At 41.9% G+C, this 23,097-nt stretch overlaps 1 protein-coding gene across 2 annotated transcripts; it reads left to right on the forward strand.

Moving 5' to 3' along the window:
- The first annotated feature begins 6,042 nt into the window (after positions 1-6,042).
- Positions 6,043-22,587, forward strand: LOC117534295 (zinc finger and SCAN domain-containing protein 2-like). 2 transcript variants are annotated; one of them, XM_034198500.1, is made up of 2 exons: positions 6,043-6,542; positions 20,475-22,587. In XM_034198500.1, exons 1-2 carry the CDS (start codon positions 6,293-6,295, stop codon positions 21,425-21,427), a joined length of 1,203 nt encoding a protein of 400 aa, XP_034054391.1. In that variant the 5' UTR covers positions 6,043-6,292; the 3' UTR covers positions 21,428-22,587. The 2 variants fall into 2 exon arrangements, 1 of the variants encoding a protein (XP_034054391.1); XR_004567171.1 differs by lacking the exon at positions 6,043-6,542 and adding an exon at positions 6,712-7,386.
- Positions 22,588-23,097: the final 510 nt, after the last annotated feature.

The raw sequence follows: 23,097 nt of genomic DNA on the forward strand, positions 1-23,097 counted from the left end.
AGGCATTTTCCACCGAGAATAACACGAAGGTCGGCCATTGTTGTTGATCACATGGTCTATGAAGGTCTATGGGACGCCCTGCCCGTAGAAGCCTGACGGTCAAGGGGTCCGCTGTCCGCAATGAAGGTCTATGGGACGCCCTGCCCGTAGAAGCCTGACGGGCAAGGGGTACCCTGTACGTAATATAGCGACGGGGAGGGGCCCTGACCGTCCGTCAATATGTGACGGGATGGGAGTGAGAACGTGTTGGTGTGTTTGTGTGTGTGTGTGTGTGTGTGTGTGTGTGTGTGTGTGTGTGTGTGTGTGTGTGTGTGTGTGTGTGTGTGTGTGCGTGTGTGTGTGTGTGTGTGTGTGTGTATGTGTCTGTGTGAGAGAGAGTGTGTGTGTCTGTGAGTGTGAGAGAGAGAGTGTGTGTATGTGTGTGAGAGAGATATATAGAGAGAGAGAGAGTGTGTGTGTGTGTGTGTGTGTGTGTGTGTGTGTGGTGTGTGTGTGTGTGTGTGTGTGTGTGTGTGTGTGTGTGTGTGTGTGTGTGTGTGTGTCTGTGTCTGTGTCTGTATGTGAGAGAGAGAGAATGTGTGTGTCTGTGTGTGAGAGAGAGAGTGTGTGTCTGTGTGTGTGTGTGTGTGTGTGTGTGTGTGTGTGTGTGTGTGTGTGTGTGTGTGTGTGTGCAACACACTCTCACTCCCTAAGCGTCCAGGAGCGACGTTTGGTCAGTGTCCGTGGCGTCCAGTTGTGACGCTCCTAGGCTCCTTCAGCGTCATAAAGGGACGCAAATAGCTTTCAACTGATTGCAATGTATTCCCATCTGCGGCGGGATTTGACGCTCATGGAAGCACCGCATTCGTTTGTGTCGGCTGCCCATAAAGGCAATGTGAGCGTCCATTCCCATTGGATAACGGAGAATTGTACACCCGGAAGTAAGTATTCCTCTTACTGTCGATTGATTTTACAGTGATATCTGCACTACTCATCGACTAAAAAACACCAGATTATCCTTGTTAATTACACAACATTGATTGGTTTAAATTGTGTGCAATGCTTTTGTATTTTTCCCCTTCGATTCGGAGAAACAAATGTTTTTTCTGAGTAAAGGATGGCAGAAGACACTACACTACCCAGAATCCCCAGCTATCGTTTGGACTACACCATGTGCTCTGTTTGACAAACCCCGTTTTTTTCACTATTCATTCCAATGGCTGGCGTCTATGTCAGGTAATCTTCAAATTTCTCCCTGCAGAAAAAGAAAACATGGCCGAACTTCGTTTTATTCTCGGTGGAAAATGCCAATTTTAAAGTTAGTTTGGCCATTAAAATGCGTTTTGATGTCATTTGATGCGAGAAATATGAGTTGTTATTTCAGATTATGTGTGCAGTGGATGTCCATGATCTTTAGTTTGCTAGTTATTACGAAGATTACTTCAGGAAATCGCGACGTTTTCATTGTTACCAAGGTGGTTGCTAGGGACGCTGCTATCGATATTATTTCTGTTATATTGTGTAACTGTTTAATGGTGTTATCTTTATTGCTACCCCCTTCCCCGTCAATGTATAGTGTTGGTCCACAGCGCAAACATATTAGTTTAACAAAATCCGCATCTAAAGATAGCCTACGTTATTTTCCCCTGTGCAATTTCAGTCTCACATCTCACAGCACATCGTCATCGTCAGATTTTCTAAGGTTTATTGACATATCATATAGGCCTACACAACTATGGTGTAGTTCTGCATTGAATGAAAAACGTGGGTCGCAGGTTCCTCAATAGTGCATTACAAGACATCTATCAATATTTGTGCATACCTCCAGCAATGTTAACTATGTTGAAGCACTTATTTTAACTGATATTATACATAATGTATTTTACTCTTATAAGATGTATGTAGATATTTCATCTCCGGCCTTGTCAGGTATTGAACAATCAATAAATAAAGAACACAGAATTGTTAAATATAAAACACAGAATTTGTGTGATTATACTAAATGATTTACAAATAAACACCACTGCATATTTACAACTGTTACACATGCTGATGTAACGCAAATGTTCCAAATTGGGATCAATAAAGTATATCTTATTTTAAGCTGATCGATGGCTACTGCCATATTTGCAAAATTTGCCTCTGAACCTTGACAAGTGCATGTTTCAGGCTTATCAATTAATGTAATGTAATGTTATCAATTAACAACAGGGGTCACAAACATAAGACCAGCTGTTAAATAAAGCTCTTCTGACCTTAGCTGGCATGTGTGTATATATATTAATGCTGCCCATTATGGGCACAAGCAATTTTCACCCATTTATTAATTATATGTTTTAAATGTGAGTGTTTCCTATCCCCTAAACCTCCAGGGATGTACCCAGTTTAATACTGGCAACTTCTTATTATGGGAAATACGAAAACGTCTTTTAAAACTACAACTCCCAGTAGAGACGTGCCATAGATAGAGAACATGTTGCGAAACAGAATAGCCAGCATGTGTAGTTCTGGGGATGGGGTGGGGGGGGGGGGGGGACGCGGTGGACCCGTTCAAATCCAGTTTTCGACAGTCTGCGTGGTTCCATCCCATTTCAAGTGCTGTTCGAGAATCGGCGTAACCCTCGGAGCACACTCTCCAATCACAGAGCTTGAGGACTATCATTGGGTTTGTCAAACAGAGCACATGGTGTAGTCCAAACGATAGCTGGGGATTCTGGGTAGTGTAGTGTCTTCTGCCATCCTTTACTCAGAAAAAACATTTGTTTCTCCGAATCGAAGGGGAAAAATACAAAAGCATTGCACACAATTTAAACCAATCAATGTTGTGTAATTAACAAGGATAATCTGGTGTTTTTTAGTCGATGAGTAGTGCAGATATCACTGTAAAATCAATCGACAGTAAGAGGAATACTTACTTCCGGGTGTACAATTCTCCGTTATCCAATGGGAATGGACGCTCACATTGCCTTTAAGGGCAGCCGACACAAACGAATGCCGTGCTTCCATGAGCGTCAAATCCCGCCGTAGATGGGAATACATTGCAATCAGTTGAAAGCTATTTGCGTCCCTTTATGACGCTGAAGGAGCCTAGGAGCGTCACAACTAGACGCCACGGACACTGACCAAACGTCGCTCCTGGACGCTTAGGGAGTGAGAGTGTGTTGGTGTGTGTGTGTGTGTGTGTGTGTGTGTGTGTGTGTGTGTGTGTGTGTGTGTGTGTGTGTGTGTGTGTGTGTGTGTGTGTGTGTGTGTGTGTGTGTGTGTGTGTGTGTGTGTGTGTGTGTGTGTGTGTGTGTGTGTGTGTGTGTGTGTGTGTGTGTGTGTGTAATTTTCAGAGTGGTTTTCGTAAAGGAAGATGTACAATAGATACTTTGGTTAGAGTAAGCAACGAGGTGGAATAGACACTGAAAATGAAAGAGGTTATGGCAATAGTACATTCTGATATTGAAAACGTTTACGACTCTATGTGGAGGGATGGTTTACTCATCAGATTAAGTGAAATGGGCATTGGAGGGAGAATGTTTAACTGGATCATTGCTTTTTTATCAGATAGGATATTCAGAGTTCAAGTAGGGGCAGAGGTTTCAAAAGAGTTCAGTATAGAAAATGATATTCCCACAGGGAGTTCAATCAGCCCGATATTATTTAACATTATGATAAATGACATAATCAGTCATTTGGACGGATGAATCAAATCTGCGCTGTATGCAGATGACGGGCCATATGGATAAGGGGAATAAATGTGTTTGAGAAGATATGCAAAGCTATAAAGAAAGTGGAGAAGTGGTCATATACATGAAGCTCAGTGTAAATTCAACCAGGAAGACCTTCTTTACTCATTCATTCAGTATTTCCAATTTACTACTCTCTCTCCTCTCAATAAGTGATCGGGGCGTCACTCCCCAGTTTAACCAATCACGTCGCTCTATTCTCACAAGCCTATCAAAGCGCTCCGCTAAACTTTTTAAATCTGCTCTCCCCTCTGACAGCTGTCATTTCAGGTGACTCAACACAACCCCCATCCAGGGTCAAGCTAAGCCCCTCCCCTTCAGACCGACCCCAACTATCCATTCACCACCACCAGGGTCAAGCTAAGCCACTCCCCTTCAGACCGAACCTAACTATCCATTCACCACCACCAGTGTCTAGACCCCGGGGGGTTTCATCGGATCGGTTCTCCCCTCCCGAATGATACACCTGCACAACGGGGTCTAATCATCAAAACTCCATTACATTCATTTGTGTATTCCTGGCAATAAACATGTATTCTTACATCAAAACCGTCTCTCCTGATTGAACTGGGGTTTCAAGCTGTCAGCAAGCAAATCTTGCCTCATGAAATTGATTAATAAACGCAAGATGGAGACTGAGAAGCTTACATTATATGGAAAGCCGATGAATGAGGTCAATGAATTTAAATATCTGGGGCTATGGTTAAATAGTAAATGTACATGGAAAACTCATATTAAACATTTGGAAACAAAATCCCAAAAAGTTTTGAACCTATTAAGAGCGGTGTCTGGATGTGACTGGGGGCAGACTAAGGGCAATTATGAGGGCAACATTGGATTACGGGTGTATAATATATGCAGCAGCAGCAAAAACGTCATTACAAAAAATTGATAGATTTACAATATAAAGCGTTACGGTTGTGTATAGGTGCAATTAAGTCAACCCCTATTAATGCAATACTAGTTGAAGCAGGAGAGACTCCATTTGGGCTAAGAAGAGAGAAAATTGATCTTGCTTATTGGGTCAGGAAGTGGGGAAGGAAATATCACAAACAAAACATTACAGGATTGCTGGGAATATTCCAAGTTCCAGGGGCGTGGGTTTGGATGGACAATTAAAGGAAAAATAAGGACATACGGCATGCATGATTCAGAGTTCTCACCATCAAATTCATTCAGTAGTGTACCCCCATGGCTCTTTCCAATAGTAAATATATATGTGAGTATTGCAGAAAAGAAAAGAGAGTGGCAAATAAATGAAGTATGTACCTCAGGAATAATTATCACAATTACCTCAAAATATACACAGATGGTTCTAAGAACAAGGAAGAGTGTGTTGGAGTTGGTATACATCCCAGACTTTAAACTATGGATCTCAAAAAGAGTGTCAGATCAATTATCAGCGTACACAGCAGAAATGCTGGCAGTAATAATAGGATTACAGTGGGTTGAAGAGGTCAGACCAGATAGGGTGGTGATATGCACATATTCATTCATATTAAAAAGCATATAGTCAACAACAACTGTCAGAGAAGACATTCTCATAGAACTTAATCATAGCCTGTTAAGACTTCACAGAGGCGGTAAAGATCTGCAGTTCTGCTGGATGCCTGCACATGAGGGGGTGAAAGGGAACGAGTGTGCTGATAAATTAGCAAAAAGTGCACTACAAAAGGAAATAACATTACCAGTTCAACTTGGAAAAGGAGAAGGAAAAGGAGTAATTAAGAAGAAAGGGATGGAGATCTGGCAGAAAAGATGGGAGAAAGACCAGAAAGGCAAAGAGTATCATAAAGTTCAAAAGACAATCACAATTAATATTTATAAAGAAAGAAACAGAAGGGAGGAAATCATGATGGCTAGACTCAGACTAAATCACACAGCATTGAATGGTACGCTGTATGTCATGGGGAAAAGTGACAGTGACAAGTGTAGGAACTCTGGAGTTAAAGAAAATGTAGATCATATCTTATTACATTGTGACATCTGAGAAAAACTAAAGGATAAAGTTTTAGAGGCAGAGAGGGAGTGGAATGTGTTTGGTATTCTGGGAACAGAAGGAGAGGGAGTACGAGCTACCAGAAATGCACTGTTTACCTTTCTGAGTGAAACTGGGGAGGGAAAAATAATTCAACATTAGGTTAGAATAGATATGGGATGATTGTTTTTTTTGTAGCCTATTGTTTTATTTATTTTATGTTTTGATTAGATCATAGATATACGCCCATGAGTTAAGAGATGGAATTATATGGTGATTCACACTCATGTACAGTAGGTGGCGGTATGCACCTTAAAGTTGTTTGCAATCTGCCAAAAACCGAGAGAAGAAGAACAAGAAGTGAAGTTCCCAGCTCTTTCTAACCTGGATCGAGGAGGCATCTCGTAGCTACGGTTCTCTCTCTGTGTGTTCCTGATAAAGTGTGTGTGAGCTCCAGCACTACTGATCCATCATCTGTGTGTCTGGATAAACCTCCGAATGGACACTGTGCTCTTTTTTCTGGAGCGTTTACCTCGGACTATAGGAGCTAGTTTAGCATGCTAGCTGGAAACACGTTAGCAACACTAGTCAGATTGAGAGTTTGATGAAGAGAGAAACGCTGTGTTTAATGGAGTTAGCAGGAAAAGGTGATCTAGTAAACATGAGTAAAGTCCAAATGCTGCTGTCGTTGAAGAAGCAGGGACTCACTGCTGCTGCTGAAGAGATATTTGCTCTGTTTGAAAAAACGATAGCAGAGCTCGAGGAGGAGCTGTTTCTTTCCAAAGAGGAGAACGAGAGACTCCAGAAACTACTGGACGCTGTTTTACAGCCTGAGCTTCGGATACACAGAGCAGGTATGTTCCCTTTACTCTTAATTAACACTTTAAACCAGGGGTGTCCAAACAACGGCCCGGGGGCCAAATGCAGCCCGCTGGCCATTTTGAATCGGCCCTCAGCTAATTCAAATAGTAAAAAAAATGAAATATGGCCCACAAATTAAACTTGTGCTTTTCTCATATTGTACTTCTTAAATATATATGTACAAAAACATTACATGGTAGTATTCATGTCTTAACCAGTTAAGCCCCAATCCTGTTTTTCAGGCCTCAGGCTCGAAAATGACAATAGCCGCGTTCACACCAAGTACTTTGCCACCCCAGGACACTAAGTACAGATCACGTTCACACCGGAATAAGTTCCCTGAGGGAAGATTATGCAAATGAGCCGCTGACGTCACTTCGTCTTCTTCTACTTTGGGTTTAACTGGCAGGCCACAAACCACTTCACGGCGAGTACAGTAGGTGGCGGTATGCACCTTAAAGTTGTTTGCAATCCGCTAAAAAACCAAGAGAAGAAAAACTTCCAGCGTATACTGCCACGCCCACCCACCCGCTGTATGTGTCTGTTTACCTTCCGACCTCAGACATGATGGAGATGGAGTCGACATAAGTTGTGCTGTTTGTGCTCATGTTATTCAGCTTTGTAACTGAGTTATTGCAGCCTGAGCCAACTACGCCTTCGACACAAATCCGGAGCCGCCACCCGTCGAATGCTATAATCGCAAAGCTGCTTCAGCATCAAATGCGGTTAAAAAGCCTTAAGAAAAGGATTGGACGACGAAAAGCACGCAGTATGGCCATGTTTCACCGTAGGATGGCTGATGACGATGAGCGTTTTCACGCCCTAAGAACAGCAATGGTAAGTTCAGTAAATCACAATTATTAATACTCTCTAATGTAGGATTTGTGGAGTTATGTAGAGCTAATTTGTGCCTTTGTATGTGTTCCAGATATGCGAATACTAGGGCTGCACGATTTTGGGAAAAAAAATCGAATTGCGATTTTTCTGAAAAATATTGCGATTGCGATATTTGTTTTTAAGCGACCCAACGGAAGTTTCTTGTAAAATGCGGCCATAACTCCGGCTAGGAAGGTCGTATCAACGTACTCCCGTCTCTAGCACCCCCGCAGCCCGAGCTACGAGTGAAAAAACTAAACTTACATGAAACTTCCGTTGGGTTGCTTTAAAGTCAAGCTTCAGTTTAAGATTCACCCTGTAATAGAAACATGTGATGGAGCATTACTAACCTGACCCAGATGGTTTGTTTCACCAAACCATCTAAAGCTCCATTGGAAGCCATTTGGAAAGGGCGGGCACTTTCAGAAGCACTTGGCAGGTGATTGGATCAATCTGTGTATCACCTTCTATCATGGGCTACTTCTGATTGATTAACAATGGCTGGTACATGTGGAGCACAGCACTTCTGATTGGTGTGGATGACTGACACACAAGAAAAAATAAAAAAAATTGTAAAAATAAAAAAATTGTAAAAATGTTAAAAATAATCGTAGGCTTTGCGATTTGATAATCGCATCATTTAAAATCACGATTTCGACTTAAAATCGATTAACCGTTCAGCCCTAGCGAATACTACGGAACGCGTCGTGTCCCGCGCTCTCTCTGGGTGAACAATAGAACATCGGCCACACTGATGTGCAGTGGATCAAAGTTTTCCGAATGTCCAAGCACTCTTTCCAATACCTCTGTAGTCGCCTGGAAGCAACGTTGGGGAGAAGCAACACCAACTTCCGGGAGTGTGTCCCTGTGCCTAAAAAAATCGCCATAGCACTGTGGAAACTTGCGACCAACACTGAGTACAGGACCATCTCTCATTTGTTTGGAGTCGGCAGATCTACGGTGTGTTACTGTGTGCACGAGTTCTGCTCCTCTGTTGTGAGCCTACTCCTTCCTGAGTTCATGCCATGGCCGAACGCTGAGAAGTTAGAGATGGCGTTATTTTTTGAGCACAGATGGGGTGTGCCACAGTGTGTAGGTGCAGTAGATGGATCACACATCCCCATTCTGAGACCAGAGGAATTCCACAACGAGTATTTCAACCGCAAAGGCTGGCACTCGCTCATCCTGCAGGGTGTTGTGGATGGTAAGGGCCTCTTTTGGAGTGTTTTTGTTGGCTTACCAGGTAGCATGCATGATAGCAGAGTGTTAGGCATGTCATCACTGTGTAGTTTTGTGGATAAGGGTGGTCTACTTCCTCATGTAACAAGGAATATTGGTGGACATGATGTGGGTTACTATATCCTTGGTGACTCAGCCTACACCCTGCAAAGATGGCTGATGAAACCTTTATAAGTAAGGCTGACACCCCAGCAACTTGCGTACAATTACAAAACAAGCCGAGCACGAGTGGTGGTGGAGAACGCTTTTGGCAGACTGAAGGGCAGGTGGCGGTGCTTGATGAAAAGAAACGACTGCAAGATTGACAAGATCAAAATCCAGGTGGCAGCATGTTGCATATTACATAACCTTTGTGAGAGTAATGATGATGAGTACAGGGAGGAATGGACTGCCTTACCGGCGACCCAGCTTGATGGGCCAGCGCCAGCCATTGCCGAGGCTGGGGGGCAAGACACGCGCACAGCCCTTATGAGGCATCTGAACAGCGTGTAAATTGTACATTGTAAACATTTTGACAATAAAGTTGATCTTTTGGTTCTCTCTTTTATTTACCACAGGCAACATTACAATAGTGTACAGTGTGGAAATATAATAACAATAAACTGTGCCAGGTGTGTTGTATGCACAGTAAATAGGCTCAGCAGCAAACACACCTTTTATTATATATCTTCCTGAGACCCACTGCATCCATCCATCCATCCATCTTCTCCCGCTTATCCGTGGTCGGGTCACGGGGGTAGCAGTTCCAGCAGAGAGCCCCAAACTTTCTTTTCCCTGGCGACATCAACCAGCTCTGACTGGGGGATCCCAAGGCGCTCCCAGGCCAGCGAAGAGATATAATCCCTCCACCTGGTCCTAGGTCTACCCCTTGGTCTCTTCCCAGCTGGACGTGCCTGGAACACCTCCCTAGGGAGGCGCCCAGGTGGCATCCTAACTAGGTGCCCGAACCACCTCAACTGGCTCCTTTCGACGCGAAGGAGGAGCGGCTCAACTCCGAGTCCCTCCCTGATGACCGAACTTCTCACCTTATCCCTAAGGGAGACACCAGCCACCCTGCGGAGAAAACCCATCTCGGCCGCTTGTATCCGCGATCTCGTTCTTTCGGTCATGACCCATCCTTCATGACCATAGGTGAGGGTAGGAACGAAAATGGCCCGGAAGACCGAGAGCTTTGCCTTCTGGCTCAGCTCCCTTTTCGTCACAACGGTGCGGTAAAGCGACTGCAGTACCGCTCCCGCTGCTCCGATTCTCCGGCCCATCTCACGCTCCATTGTTCCCTCACTCGAGAACAAGACCCCGAGATACTTGAACTCCTTCACTTGGGGTAAGGACTCATTCCCTACCTGGAGTGGACAGTCCATCGGTTTCCTGCTGAGAACCATGGCCTCACTGGCCCACTGCATCCGTCTGCCATAAACACTACGGAAACCTACATGTTAGTTATGGCCAGTGTTGTGATAGTTACTGAAAACCAGTAACTAGTTACCATTACTAGTTACTTCATTTCAAAAGTAACGCAGTTACTTACATCAAATAGTAATGCGTTACTGTGAAAAGTAACGTTTTAGTTACTTACAAAAAGGGCTCCCATTAATGCCCTTATAGCCATCATTTCAGTACTGTTATTGCATTGGAGAATAATACAATCTGTTGATCAACTTGACATTCATTATATGCAATCTGGATTGCATCGATATTAGCTGGCTTTCCATTTTTGTATATTCTTTCTCCAGGTAGTTGGAAAAAGTCTTCCGTCCCATATGCCGTGTGCAGCCCGGACATGCTATCATGCTAACTAGCTCCCTGAAAGCAGGTGACTCCACTGTAGCAATAGCCTGCATGTGTTCTACAACATACCGTGCAATGGCTTTATCGACTTTTCCCTGGCCAGCAGTCCCTTGGTTAAAATCCAGCCGCTGTTGCTTAGGTGGAGGTGGAGTGGCGTCGGCTGAGTCTCTGTGGTCTTAGCTACTAGCTTCGTCCCAGCATGTTGTTTTTGCAGATGTTTTAAGAGATTTGAATAACTGGTTTGGGCAGTAGATAGGCTCTTTGACCCGCCAAGACACAACTTACATTTAACAGAAACTTTATTTTCTTTGTGCTCGACAAAAGTGAAATAGTGAGAATATCTCCAGGTGGAGAAACTAGACTTGAGCTCTGCCGCCGCCATGATAGTCTTGTTAGTAAACAACACAAACACGCCCACAGCCCGTCTCCGCATGTGACACAGGAAGTATCTAAGTACATTTACTCAAGTACTGTACTTAAGTACAGTTCTCATCTCTGTTCGCCTGGCTGTTGACTATATAAAAAAACTAACGCAGTAACGGAGTAACGCACCATGTAGTAACGGTAACTGAGTTACTGAATTTTAAAATAAATGTGTTAGAGTATTAGTTACTACAAAAATAACGGCGTTACAGTAACGCGTTACTTTGTAACGCGTTAATCCCAACACTGGTTATGGCCCATAGTGGACTCCATTTTGTGTTGTGTAAAATGGGGGGGGAATAAAAAGTTAGCAAATCCCCATGTCCTCCTCAGAGAACATTCATAAAAACATTTAGTTTTAGGTTAAATAATACTTAAAATGATAGGATGCTACATAGGTCGTTGTAAAGATAAAGTGTCAGAGGAGAAATAAGCAAGACACAGGATCTGTTTAATCGCCATGTAGGTTCTCTTTTATTGCACACTCAAGACATAACAGTAGTAAATAGAAGTTCACATTTTTTATGTAAATAAAATAGAAGTTGTAAATGTAAGTTAACATTTTCAATATAAAATTAAAACTGCGGTCACAGACGTGCACGGAGTTGTGGGCAGGCCTTCGCGTCTGAGCGCCTGTCGGGGAGGGTCGCCGGTCGTCCCGCCGTCAAGCAGACGCGCGCGAGTCCTCCGAAATGAGCCGTTCGTAATTTCTCAAATGTTCGCGTTGCGGTGGGATAATCCAAAAATCAGCTCCTAATGTCCAACCCTATCGTCTATTCCTTGACCTCTGAGTGAAACGTCATGGGGTTAAGGCATCGTTTCTCAAAGTGTGGGGCGTGCCCCACCGGTGGGGCGCAGAGATATGATAGGTGGGGCGCGAATGGACGCGATGAACGGAAGATTATTTTTTTTTATTTAAGAAAAAAATGTTTTGGACTTCAGGCTGGAATCGAACCCGGGTCCTCGCGGGCGGTAGTGGATTGTTACAGCCGGAGACTCGCAACGGCGATGGACTTTCACAGCACCGCTGCGCCGGACCTGCCGGAGGCGCCAGAGCCTCGCAACGGCGGGTGTTTGCGGCGGCGGATGCGGTACCGGCGCAGCGGCGCTGTGAAAGTCCACGGCCCACCTATGCCAGAGCTAGCGGCCCACCGAAGGCAGCAGCCCACCAACGGCAGCGGCCCACCGGGAAAAGTCCCGATGCTCACACACACACAACTGAAACCAAAATAATTTACAGATTATGTAAAAATCACTCTCACACACATGTGAAACACACACACACACACACACACACACACACAGCGTTACAGTCGGGAAGAAAAGCAATGTGGAGCGGCACCTCACCACTTCAAGGAGTTTAACCGTGACACTTTTCGAAATCCCGTTTGTGTCCCCCCACTTTACAAATAGGCCTATGTTTATTATTATCTTTTAACACAAGCCATCATCGCCACGGAGGAGCACACAGCCTCTGTGAACGAGCGAGACAGAGCTAGAGAGAGCACACCTTTATCTATTTAATATAGCCTAGTTGTAAAAAATAAAGTAAGAAATCATTCCAATGTGTACTATAGGTTGTGATCATATTCTAAAGATGTTTGGATTATTGAAAAGTATACAGCTCCCTTTCATGAGGGTTGAGAGCTGTATCCATACATTCATTTTGTGCTCAAAGTGCACCAGATAGATGCTTTTAACTTCAACATTTAAAAAAAAAAATCATACATTTTCTTTTAGTAAACACTGAAAACGGGTCCCACAGACCCAAACAGCACACAAAGGTTAAATGTAGCATATAATAATGTTAAAATGTGCTAAATATATACATTGCAAAAAAACAAAAAAAGAGGAGTAAGTAGCTCACGACTTGTTTTTTTTTAAAGTAGCTCTCATCCTAAAAAAGGTTGGAGACCCCTGTTGTAGAACGATATATTTGACCATTTTAAGCTTGGCCTACCATTTTATTGGAGCGATGAGGAACAGGTGGGGCTTGAAAAGGCCCACCTGTTCAAAGTGGGGAATGACAGGAAAAGTTTGAGAACCACTGGGTTAAGGGATAGTGGATAGGATAATTCAAAAGGACTTAGGAGAAGAGACTGCGGTACTTTAGAGAATCCGACCCACTTTCACTATCCGACGTGTTTATGATGAGCCAGCGGACGTCATACATGTGCGTCTGCTGCTGTGGGGAAACTATGGAAACTACAGTTTTCTTTACAGAGGACTACAACATGGATGTATAATAAGAACGAGGGACTACTGTAAACTCATCTAGAGACTCTGCACCGTGCTCTGATGCTGTTGCTTTATGCTTTATGAACGTGGATAACAGAGAAAAATATTCTTCATGACCAAAGTTGGAATTGAAATAAAAAAGGAAAGTGCTACTGAGCCGTATTTGCTAAAACGTACGATTTTTTTGTACAGTCTGGAAAAGGTTGTGGGCTGTCATGTGTGTTCTGAGATTAAAGGCCGTAACAGATTTTAACACAAAGTTATACACTAAGTGTTTTTAACCCTTCGATTTCGAGAAAATACTTAATAGGACACGCCCACATTTATCATTGGTTGCAACACTTTAAATCTCAGTTTATACTCATCCTGCCAGTATATCTATATATAGGGAGGTGTGTGGCGCAGTGGATAGAGCCTTGGTGTTGGGATCAGGGGGTCACAGGTTCGAACCCCACTGCAGTCAGCATGTCGTTGTGTCCCTGGGCAAGACACTTCACCCCAAATTGCTCCTGTGGGGATTGCCCACAGTATTGAGTATGGAAGTCGCTTTGGATAAAAGCGTCTAACAAGTGACATGTCATATCTGACAAAATATATTTATTTCGTCCATCCGTTCTTGAGGTATACATTTGTTGTGTTTTTGGCGCCCCTTATTTTCCAAAATGAACATGCTTTTTTGAGCATTTATGTCTAGGCCACACCTTTTTGCGAATAGGTTTTGATTGATGTCGGCCACATTTTTCCACACCTCGTGCTCATTTTCTACGGTAATGTGTCCCTCCAATGATGCTGTACACTAAGTTTGGCGTGGAAAATAAAAAAATGGAAATTTAAGTTAATATTTCACTGTTTTTCACATTATGTTAATTTAAGTGTGCAAAATGTCAGGTCCATCAGACTTACGCTGCGACTATGTACATTTTTCGCAAACTGAATTTTCAAAGGTGGCGCTAGCGAGCATGTTGGACATTTTTCACCCATCGACTCCAGAATGTAAAATGTTTCACCCGTCCTGGCGGCGTTGCCAAATGTCGCTACATGAATAGTGTCGTAACCCCCTCAAAAACAGGTTGAAACTGCAGAGCATGGAGAATAAGAATTCTACCAATTACAATAGGTCTTCGCACACTTCGTGCTCAGGCCCTAATCAACTGTCCCAGGTGTAGGGATAGGCTCAGCAGCAGACAAAGTTTAGTGCAAAGTTATTGTTAACAGTGGCAACTATACCACTATACTAACTGGGAAAGCACTTCCAGAAACCCATTCTGAAAAGAGGTTTGTCGCTCATCCTGGCGCTCCTGGCGCCGCTCGCGCCGCCCCGACAATTCATCCTGGCGCTCCTGGCGCTGCGCCGACACTTCATCCTGGTGCTCCTGGCGCTCCATCTGCCGCGTCAACACTTCAGCCTGGCGCTCCATCATCGTGAGCATCTTGTCCTCTGTTTACTCTTTGACCACATCGCCTCGACGGTGTCAAATAAATTATCATCCCGTGCCCGCTTTCCTAAGAGGAAAAATAAGCAAGATACAATATCTGTTCAATCAACACGTTCTCACTCCCAACCCGTCACATGTTGACGGACGGTCAGGGCCCCTCCCCGTCACTCTATTACGGACAGGGTACCCCTTGGAAGTCAGTTTTCAACGGGCAGGGCGTCCCATAGACCTTCATAGACCTCCCATAGCGTTGATAATAGACGCCATGAGAACGCTCCCCGACGGTGGGTTGTTATTGTCAATATTAATATAATAATTATTTATTTTTTAATAGTCACACTCGATTTCGCCGATTATCTTGTTGCCCCAGCTGGTCGACACCTCTTTTAGCAGAAACAAAGGCTACATTAATGTATTAAATCGATGTTAATCCATGTGTGTGGTTGTGGAATTAATGGACGTGCCGTTGTCCGTTACAAACTCTTCAACTACAACCCTAATTATATTTAAAAACATTTTAGAAGGCCTCACGAAATACTTTAATGTAAATTCAAATGTAAATGTGAAGGGATGTGTGTAATGTGGTGATTGACATTATTCACCCACGGATCTATGGGTTGGGGTATTGTTCCGCACGGACATTTTAGTTAACCGGACTTCCTGTTGATGTGAAATCCGAAAATATTTTTTACAAATAAAATAACACTTTATTCTGAGTTTGCTTGCTTTTCTCTTTGAAAGTCATCACATAACGGCATTGTAATACACGGTTCGGCTGCATTAAATATTACATATCTGCCGTAGTTTGCTATTTATAGAGCCCTGATGAGAAGACCTCTGGACAAACAGGAAGAACTGCCGCCGAAACTGAATATGTGACGTGGATCATAAATATATCAGCAATTAAACAAAATCTTCAATTTCTCTTCACAATATAAGTCTCCTTGCAGTATCAATACTAATTCGGCTGACTTTTATATTTGATCCAATTGCTATATTTACACCATAACGGTGCACAGCTGATAGAAAGGGACACCTGGTGGTTAAAGCACGTTATTGAAATGTATTATTTTTATTATTAGATATTAATAGGAGACACAGACAGACAAACTAATAAGGCTTTATTTAAACATTAAATAATACTTTAGGTTAAGGTCTTATTTTGAATAAGAAAAAAGCTTTGGGGGTATAAATATTAAGCCTGACAAAGTACTAATATATTGCTTTCGTGCAATGTTAACTACTGTATGTTTAAGCACTTATTTTAACTGATATTATACGTATTATACTCTTATAAGATGTATGTAGATAGTATAAGAAATGTGCAGAATACGACAGTTTAATGGTGGAGGTATACACACATATTGATAGATGTCCAAGTTTTTCATCTCCGACCTTGTCAGGTATTGAATATTCAATAAATAAAGAACACAGAATTATTAAATATAAAACACAGAATTTGTGTGATTATACTAAATGATTTACAAATAAACACCACTGCATATTTACAACTGTTACACATGCTGATGTAACGCAAATGTTTCCAACTTAGGATCAATAAATTATATCTTATCTTAAGATGATCGATGGCCATGCCATATTTGCCTCTGAACCTTGACAAGTGCATGTTTCAGGCTTATCAATTAACAACAGGAGGGGTCACAGACATAAGACCAGCTGTTAAATAAAGCTCTTCTGGCCTTAGCTGTCATGTGGGTATATATGAATGCTGCCCATTATGGGCACAAGCAATTTTCACCCATTTATTAATTATATGTTATAAATTTGAGTGTTTCCTATCCCCTAAACCTCCAGGGATGTACACAGTTTAATACTGGCAACTTCTTATTATGGGAAATACGAAAACGTCTTTTAACCTCTTAAGCCCCAAGCCTGTTTTTCAGGTTTCAGGCTCGAAAAAAAAAGGACATGCCCAAAACAAAGGACTATAACTTAACTTCTAAAAGGGTTATATGAATAATTTATTTTATCAAAGCAAGGTCACATCTGTGAGTTGGATGTAGAAGTGTCAGAATCAATAAAGATGTTTCAGTGTCAGAGTAAATCCATATGGAACATAGTCAAAAAGTTTAAATTCTTGTCTCCGCCCAAATAAAACCCATTACTTATAGTGAAAACCACCCTTGAATGATGGGTTAGTAGCCTCAAAGCTTTAGGAATCCAAAGTATAACATATAATAAGTACCCTGTATCAAGATTGAGGCAAAACAAGTGAGAATTGACCTTTTCAGAGAGATTTAGCAAACAAAAAGTCCAAGCGGACTAAGCTTTGGGTACATTTGGTTCCATCAGTGCCATTTAACATTTTTCAGGTACCAGACTGTACAAATCATAGTATAACATTTAATTATCACTATAGGTATTCATTCCATAAATAAAACAAATGATTGTAAAAAAAAGTGTGTGTGTGTGTGTGTGTGTGTGTGTGTGTGTGTGTGTGTGTGTGTGTGTGTGTGTGTGTGTGTGTGTGTGTGTGTGTGTGTGTGTGTGTGTGTGTGTGTGTGTGTGTGTGTGTGGTGTGTGTGTGTGTGTGTGTGTGTGTGTGTGTGTGTGTGTGTGTGTGTGTGTGTGTGTGTGTGTGTGTGTGTGTGTGTGTGTGTGTGTGTGTGTGTGTGTGTGTGTGTGTGTGTGTGTGTGTGTGTGTGTGTGTGTGTGTGTGTGTGTGTTGCACAATAACAATTAGGAAACTTAGGAAACATTTGACTCCAACTGGAGCAGCTTTATTTAAAACAATTTAGCAACACACTATACAACCAGCATTTTTTGGGTAAAAAAAAAAACTTTATACAAACCCTGAATGTTACAGTATTACTCCAGTAAGTCATGCCATGCCCGGTAACAGTTATTTTTGGTAGTGAAGCACAGACACTTCCTGCAGTACACAGGTGTCTTCACTCTTCAGTTGCCAGCATCAGAGCACCTTCTGCAGTACCTCCTGACCTTGGTGGCATCTTCCCCATAATACTCGGGCATCCAGAAGCCATATCATCATCGCCTTCTTCACTGTGAAAACAAATGTGGAAAAAACAAATACCAATGCAAAGACGCTACAATCGATGCATCGCGAGTTCAACCCAAACTGTAGCCGATGTGCACTCTTTCAACCGGTGCACTCGCATCTCGAACGTTTATGCCGGTGCACCGATGTGAATCGGTGAATCTTAACATCCCTACATTCAACACAACTTTTGATCAGAAACGGTAAAAGGTAAGACTCTTTTCCGTGTTTCCTCCGTAAAGCTGGGTTAGCTTCCCCTGTCACGAGTTTTGATCGCACGGTGATGATACTTATATTTCTAGAATCTGTGGAATCTCAGCTTGCTAGTTAATATCTTGTTTGTGCAGATCCAATAAGTAATAAACTATTTCTACCGAGAGTTCTGTGCTAAGTGTGTTAGCATGTTTTGCTTAGGGCTCATTTAGAGGCTTCTTGTGAGACTTGTGTTTTGTTTCGGTACAAATCGTATCGTCAGTTAGCTGAGTTTCTTCCCGTTAGGTGGGTATGACACATTCATAGTTTGTTAAATGTTAAGAAGCCCTCAGACGCTGTTTTTTGCAGATGTTGCGTTCATGCCCCCGCCCGCTGTAAAAAGGTAATGAACTGAACAAATTGTAAATAATGTGAACTTACAGAACTGTAAAAAACAAACAAAAAACAAATATTTACTGCAAAGATACAGTAGTACAGAGCAACACAGGTGGGGCATACAGGTATGCTGCAAAAGGCCTAACGGTTCTTCTGGAGGAAGATTAAGGCATACACATACCATACCTGACGTGGAAACGTTACTCGTGGATGGGGCTACAGAAATACCAGAAAGACAGTCGAAAAAGGTATTTATATATGTTTAGTAGGTCGTGGAAGTGCGCTCCAAAATATGTGTGGATCTTTATTGGTATTTATTATTTTTATATTATTTATTTAAATGTATAATTTTTTATTTTTTTTAAATTGGTTTTTCAGTTGAATTATACTTAAAGTTCAGTGTAATCAACTGTTTAAAATCAATAATAATAATTTGAGCAGTATGTTTTTGAGTTCAATAAATGGATGTTTTCAAAGTCAATGAATAATCGTATTTAATAATCGTGATATCAATATTGACCACAAATAATCGTGATTATGATTTTTGCCATAATCGATCAGCCCTACTATTTGTGCAATATATACCTGGCTGCTAAATCCTAAGAACTGTTACAGGATGTGTATTTTGTAAATTGTGTAACTTTTTATTATATTTTGTATTATATCATTACTTTTTTTTTTCCTTCAATACTTTCTAATTCATGTAACATGTAACATTAAGCTGGCTCTTTTTCTGCTGTAACAATGTACATTTCCCCTCTCTGGGACTGATGAAGGTATTCTGATTCTGATTAACACTTTAAACCCTTTGTTAACCCTTTTTACAATTTAACTAATAAGTGAATTATCATGCAATTATATTGACCAAAAAGTAATATTAAAAATAAATGTAGAAAATATTTAACTCATAAAATATTAAACGTTATCTTTTGCAGTTGTTCCACTATTTATCTCTCTTCGTTATAAATGTATTTTTAAATGATTTATTCATTATCAAATGTATGTATTTATTTTTTCATCTTGAGAAAGAAAATCAACTAAATGTTAAAAAGAAAATAATAAAAAATTACATTTTGGGTGTATTCAGATTGCGAGTTCCCTCTTCTATCATCATTTATAGAAGTGCAACCTTAAACATGTACAGCAGTAAAATGCAACATTGACAATAATCAAGAAACATCATAAATCAAACGCTGACAGGGAAGATTTTATTGCAGTGTCATTACTTTTACATAAGAAGGTGCTGTTAATACTTGCGTACTTTTACTTAAATAAGGTTTAAATGCAGAATTTAATTTGTAACCGAGTATTACCATTCTATAGGCGTAGTGTATCTGTGAACGATCCCAAATACAATTATTTGTTTACATATCAGCTAGTGCTAAACCAGAAGAAAAACCCCTTTTTCATTTTTAACTGTAAGTGGAAAGGGTTGTGCTACATAAGGTGAATTGAGCCAACAAAAATACACAACAGGTGGGACAAATTCACACCAACGCAGTTCCCGTTCTAGCTCCGTGCTAGAGCTTTTCTGGTTCGGAACCGTTTTTTTTTCAGCCCCCCGTTTTGTTCACACCGCCGAGAAACCGACTGGTGCTGCTGCGTCATGACGTCACCGTTTACATCGCTGATCGATGGATCAGCTGGTCGATGATCGTGTTGCTTTTAATCATATGAAGCCAGATTAAATTAAATAGCTACTTCTCAAGACTATCAACTTGTGATAGTCGGACATGAGTCATGGAAACCTGTGCAGCCCATGTATTGATTCCATCCGATACCTGCTATAATACAAAACAAAACGTCTGCCTGCTCTCCACAATGATCAATGATAGCGAACAGATGGTCAAAGTAGGGTACAAATAAACAGAATAACACTAAGCCTGGTTAGTGTTGCCTGACTTTATAAAGTGTGTTTTTTTTAATAAGTGTGTGGTTGGGTTCTAGTCACTTTGGTCAGCGCTACTGCTTGTTACAACTTTCATTTGCCGTACTCGCCATAAACTGTTATTGCTGAGGTTGATCCCGCCCCTGCCCCGCCTCCGAAGTAAGCTCTTCTTGCTTCTACAATTTTTTGGTCCTTGAAAAGCACCGGGATTCGGAGCTTAGAGCCGGCTACGGTGTGAACAGGAAAAACTGGTACTTTTTAGGCTCTAGCTCCGAACCACGTTGGAAAGCCCCATCAGAAAGACAATATGAAAGTATAAAAACAAAGGCATTAATTAGGGCTGCAAAATGTCTCCCATTGTAATGGTGATTAGATTTTTAAATGCTAACACTTAACAGTTTTTTCTGACTGTGTTTCCTGTTTCCTGCAGATGTCCAGCTGCTGGTGGTGGTTAAAGAAGAGCTTCTCCCTGACCAGCAGGAGTGGAGCACCAGTCTGGACCAGGAGGACCCAGAGCCCCCCCCAAACATTAAGCAGGAAGGGGAGGAACTCGGGATCAGTCAGGAGGGAGAGCAGCTTCAGGAGCTGGAGGAGGCTGATATCACCAAGTCCACTTTCACTCCTGACCCTGTGAAGAGTGAAGATGATAAAGAGAAACCTCAGTCATCACAGCCTCATCAAAGACAAACTGAACACATGGAAACAGAAGCTGATGGAGATGACTGTCGAGGACCAGAACCAGCCAGGAACTCAGATCCAGAGAGCAGTTTACAACCAAAGACTGAGGACCACACTGGAGACTCTTCTGAACCTGACACTGAAGACAGTGCTGATTGGAAGGAGACCAGAGAACCTGCGTCAGGCTCAAACTCACTGAAAAATAGACAAGAATCTGTCAGTGATCCAAGAGGTAGTGCTGGAAAGAAACCATTTGGCTGCTCAGTCTGTAAGAAAGCTTTTTCACAGAGTGGAAATTTAAATCGACACATGACAATCCACACAGGAGAGAAACCATTTAGCTGCTCAGTTTGTACCAAATATTTTGCATTGAGTGGACATTTAAAGGCACACATGAGAATCCACACAGGAGAGAAACCATTCAGCTGCTCAGTCTGTAAGAAAGCTTTTTCACAGAGTGGAAGTGTAAAGGCACACATGAGGGTCCACACAGGAGAGAAACCATACAGCTGCAAAGTTTGTGACAAAATATTTAAATGGCGTAATCATTTCAAAACACACAAGTGTGTTGGTCGTCAGTCCTCACAGCTTAATGAAATTCAAACTGAGGATAACGGAGAGGCAGAGCCTCCAATCAGCAGCTCAGCTGAACACATGGAAACAGAAGCTGATGGAGAGGACAATGAATATGGTTTTCAATTCTGACAGAAACGTCCCAGGTAGGCGGGACTTTCAGCGGTGCGTCCCCATTGGATACTCAGTTTTTGAGTGACAGTCCAGTCCTCCAGCGATTGTACAGTGCAGCTGCGGCAGTTGAGCATGGACAGAAGACCCCCAGGAGAGCCTGCATTTCAATTATTATAATACTACAAGTGAAAATATAAGTATTGATCATTTGTGTTGTTTGTGCTGTACTATACGGTCTGTTTCTTTTTTGTGTTAAGTGATAAGTAAAGAAAATATGTGCTATGAAAGTTAGCTTTTGCTACTATTGCGGCAGTGATCTTCCAAACAATGCCGCGAGGCACTAAACAAGAGAAAAACATTGTGGACGCGCAAAAAACTCAGTCTTTCCAGCAGTATGCGTTTGACCTTTTATTTCCAAAGCAAAACCATATGCATAGGCCTATATTCCTTTACGCGTGCGTGCGTGCGGTCAACAAAAATTGTCCTTCTCCAGCTCACTCCCCCTCCATCTATTACAAAGTGCGCAGGTAAAAGCAACCGGGTATAACCACAAACGTCACCACACAAATCCACTCAAAAAACATGTATCGTAACAAACACAGTAAAATACTTCAAATGTGGCTCCTACAGCAGCTACCTTTAGATCCATAACAATGCAAGCTAAGTAGCAGGGACAGTTAGCCACATAGCTAGCAGTGAGTGAGCATTCAGACACCGGCGCACACACTCAAACGGACTTGTGTGCCTGACTCTACCAACAGGCTTTCATGATTCTGTTTAGATATGCAAGTATAAGCCACGTTAGCTTATTTTATTAACACACTAATTTTATATGAAAATCAATGGAGGCTGAGTTAACTTTGTAGGAAAACCTACCTTCCCTGATGCCCCTGAGCTGAGTTTTAGTTGTTAACTTCATATTTTTCATTTCCTAAATCATTAATGTTCCTCTCTTAAAAGTGTGGATCATTGAGACAGCATGGTGTCCAGAGTCTTATCCCGTTTTCCCACTTCCTCTGAGGGGACAGCATTAGATCCTAGGAGGGGGGGGCATGAAGAAAGACCTGCACCATCTTCATCCACGCGTTGCTGTTATCACTTGCTCAGTGTCATTTTCATTCATGTCTTTACATATACATTTAATAGATTTTATTATTATCCACCTTTTAGTTTAATGTTCTTTTATTTAAAACATTCTTTGAGACTTCATCTTCTGGTTCAAATTTCAATAAATGTAATTTGTAAAACCACTATTTTTATTCTACATGAAAATGTTAGAGATTCCATTCAAACCTGTTGATTATTCATATCTTCCTCAGGCTATAGGAATAGTATGTCGAATTTGTAATGCTAAATGTATATCATTTTCTCATAGGATATAGAATGAGACAACATAGGCCCTTTCTCATTTCTCTAACTCCCCTCCTCGACTCCTATCCTCGAGACTTAGTCCCGCCCACAGGAGATGCGAACGGAGGAGTCGAGGAGGGGAACCGAGGAGAGAGGAGGGGAAGCAGCAGGCGGTTAGAGAAATGAGAACTCCTCTCCTCTGAGCGGTCATTTTAAAGAGACGTCCATTAATGATGACAGGAGGCTCAGCAGCCCTCTGTCTGATGGACAGATGTGTTCATGACGACTTATATATTTACTTTTAATTCATTCACCGTGCGGTATAATGAGACAATAAC

The sequence above is a fragment of the Gymnodraco acuticeps genome, unplaced genomic scaffold (genome assembly GCF_902827175.1).
Source record: "Gymnodraco acuticeps unplaced genomic scaffold, fGymAcu1.1, whole genome shotgun sequence".
NCBI classification, from domain to species: Eukaryota; Metazoa; Chordata; class Actinopteri; order Perciformes; family Bathydraconidae; genus Gymnodraco; species Gymnodraco acuticeps.

Bases quoted from the DNA above. Each gene is read 5' to 3' on its own strand.
- LOC117534295 (XM_034198500.1), top strand. From the start codon at position 6,293: ATGAAGAGAGAAACGCTGTGTTTAATGGAGTTAGCAGGAAAAGGTGAT. The intron at 6,543-20,474 runs GTATGTTCCCTT...TGTTTCCTGCAG, and splicing joins GCTTCGGATACACAGAGCAG to ATGTCCAGCTGCTGGTGGTG.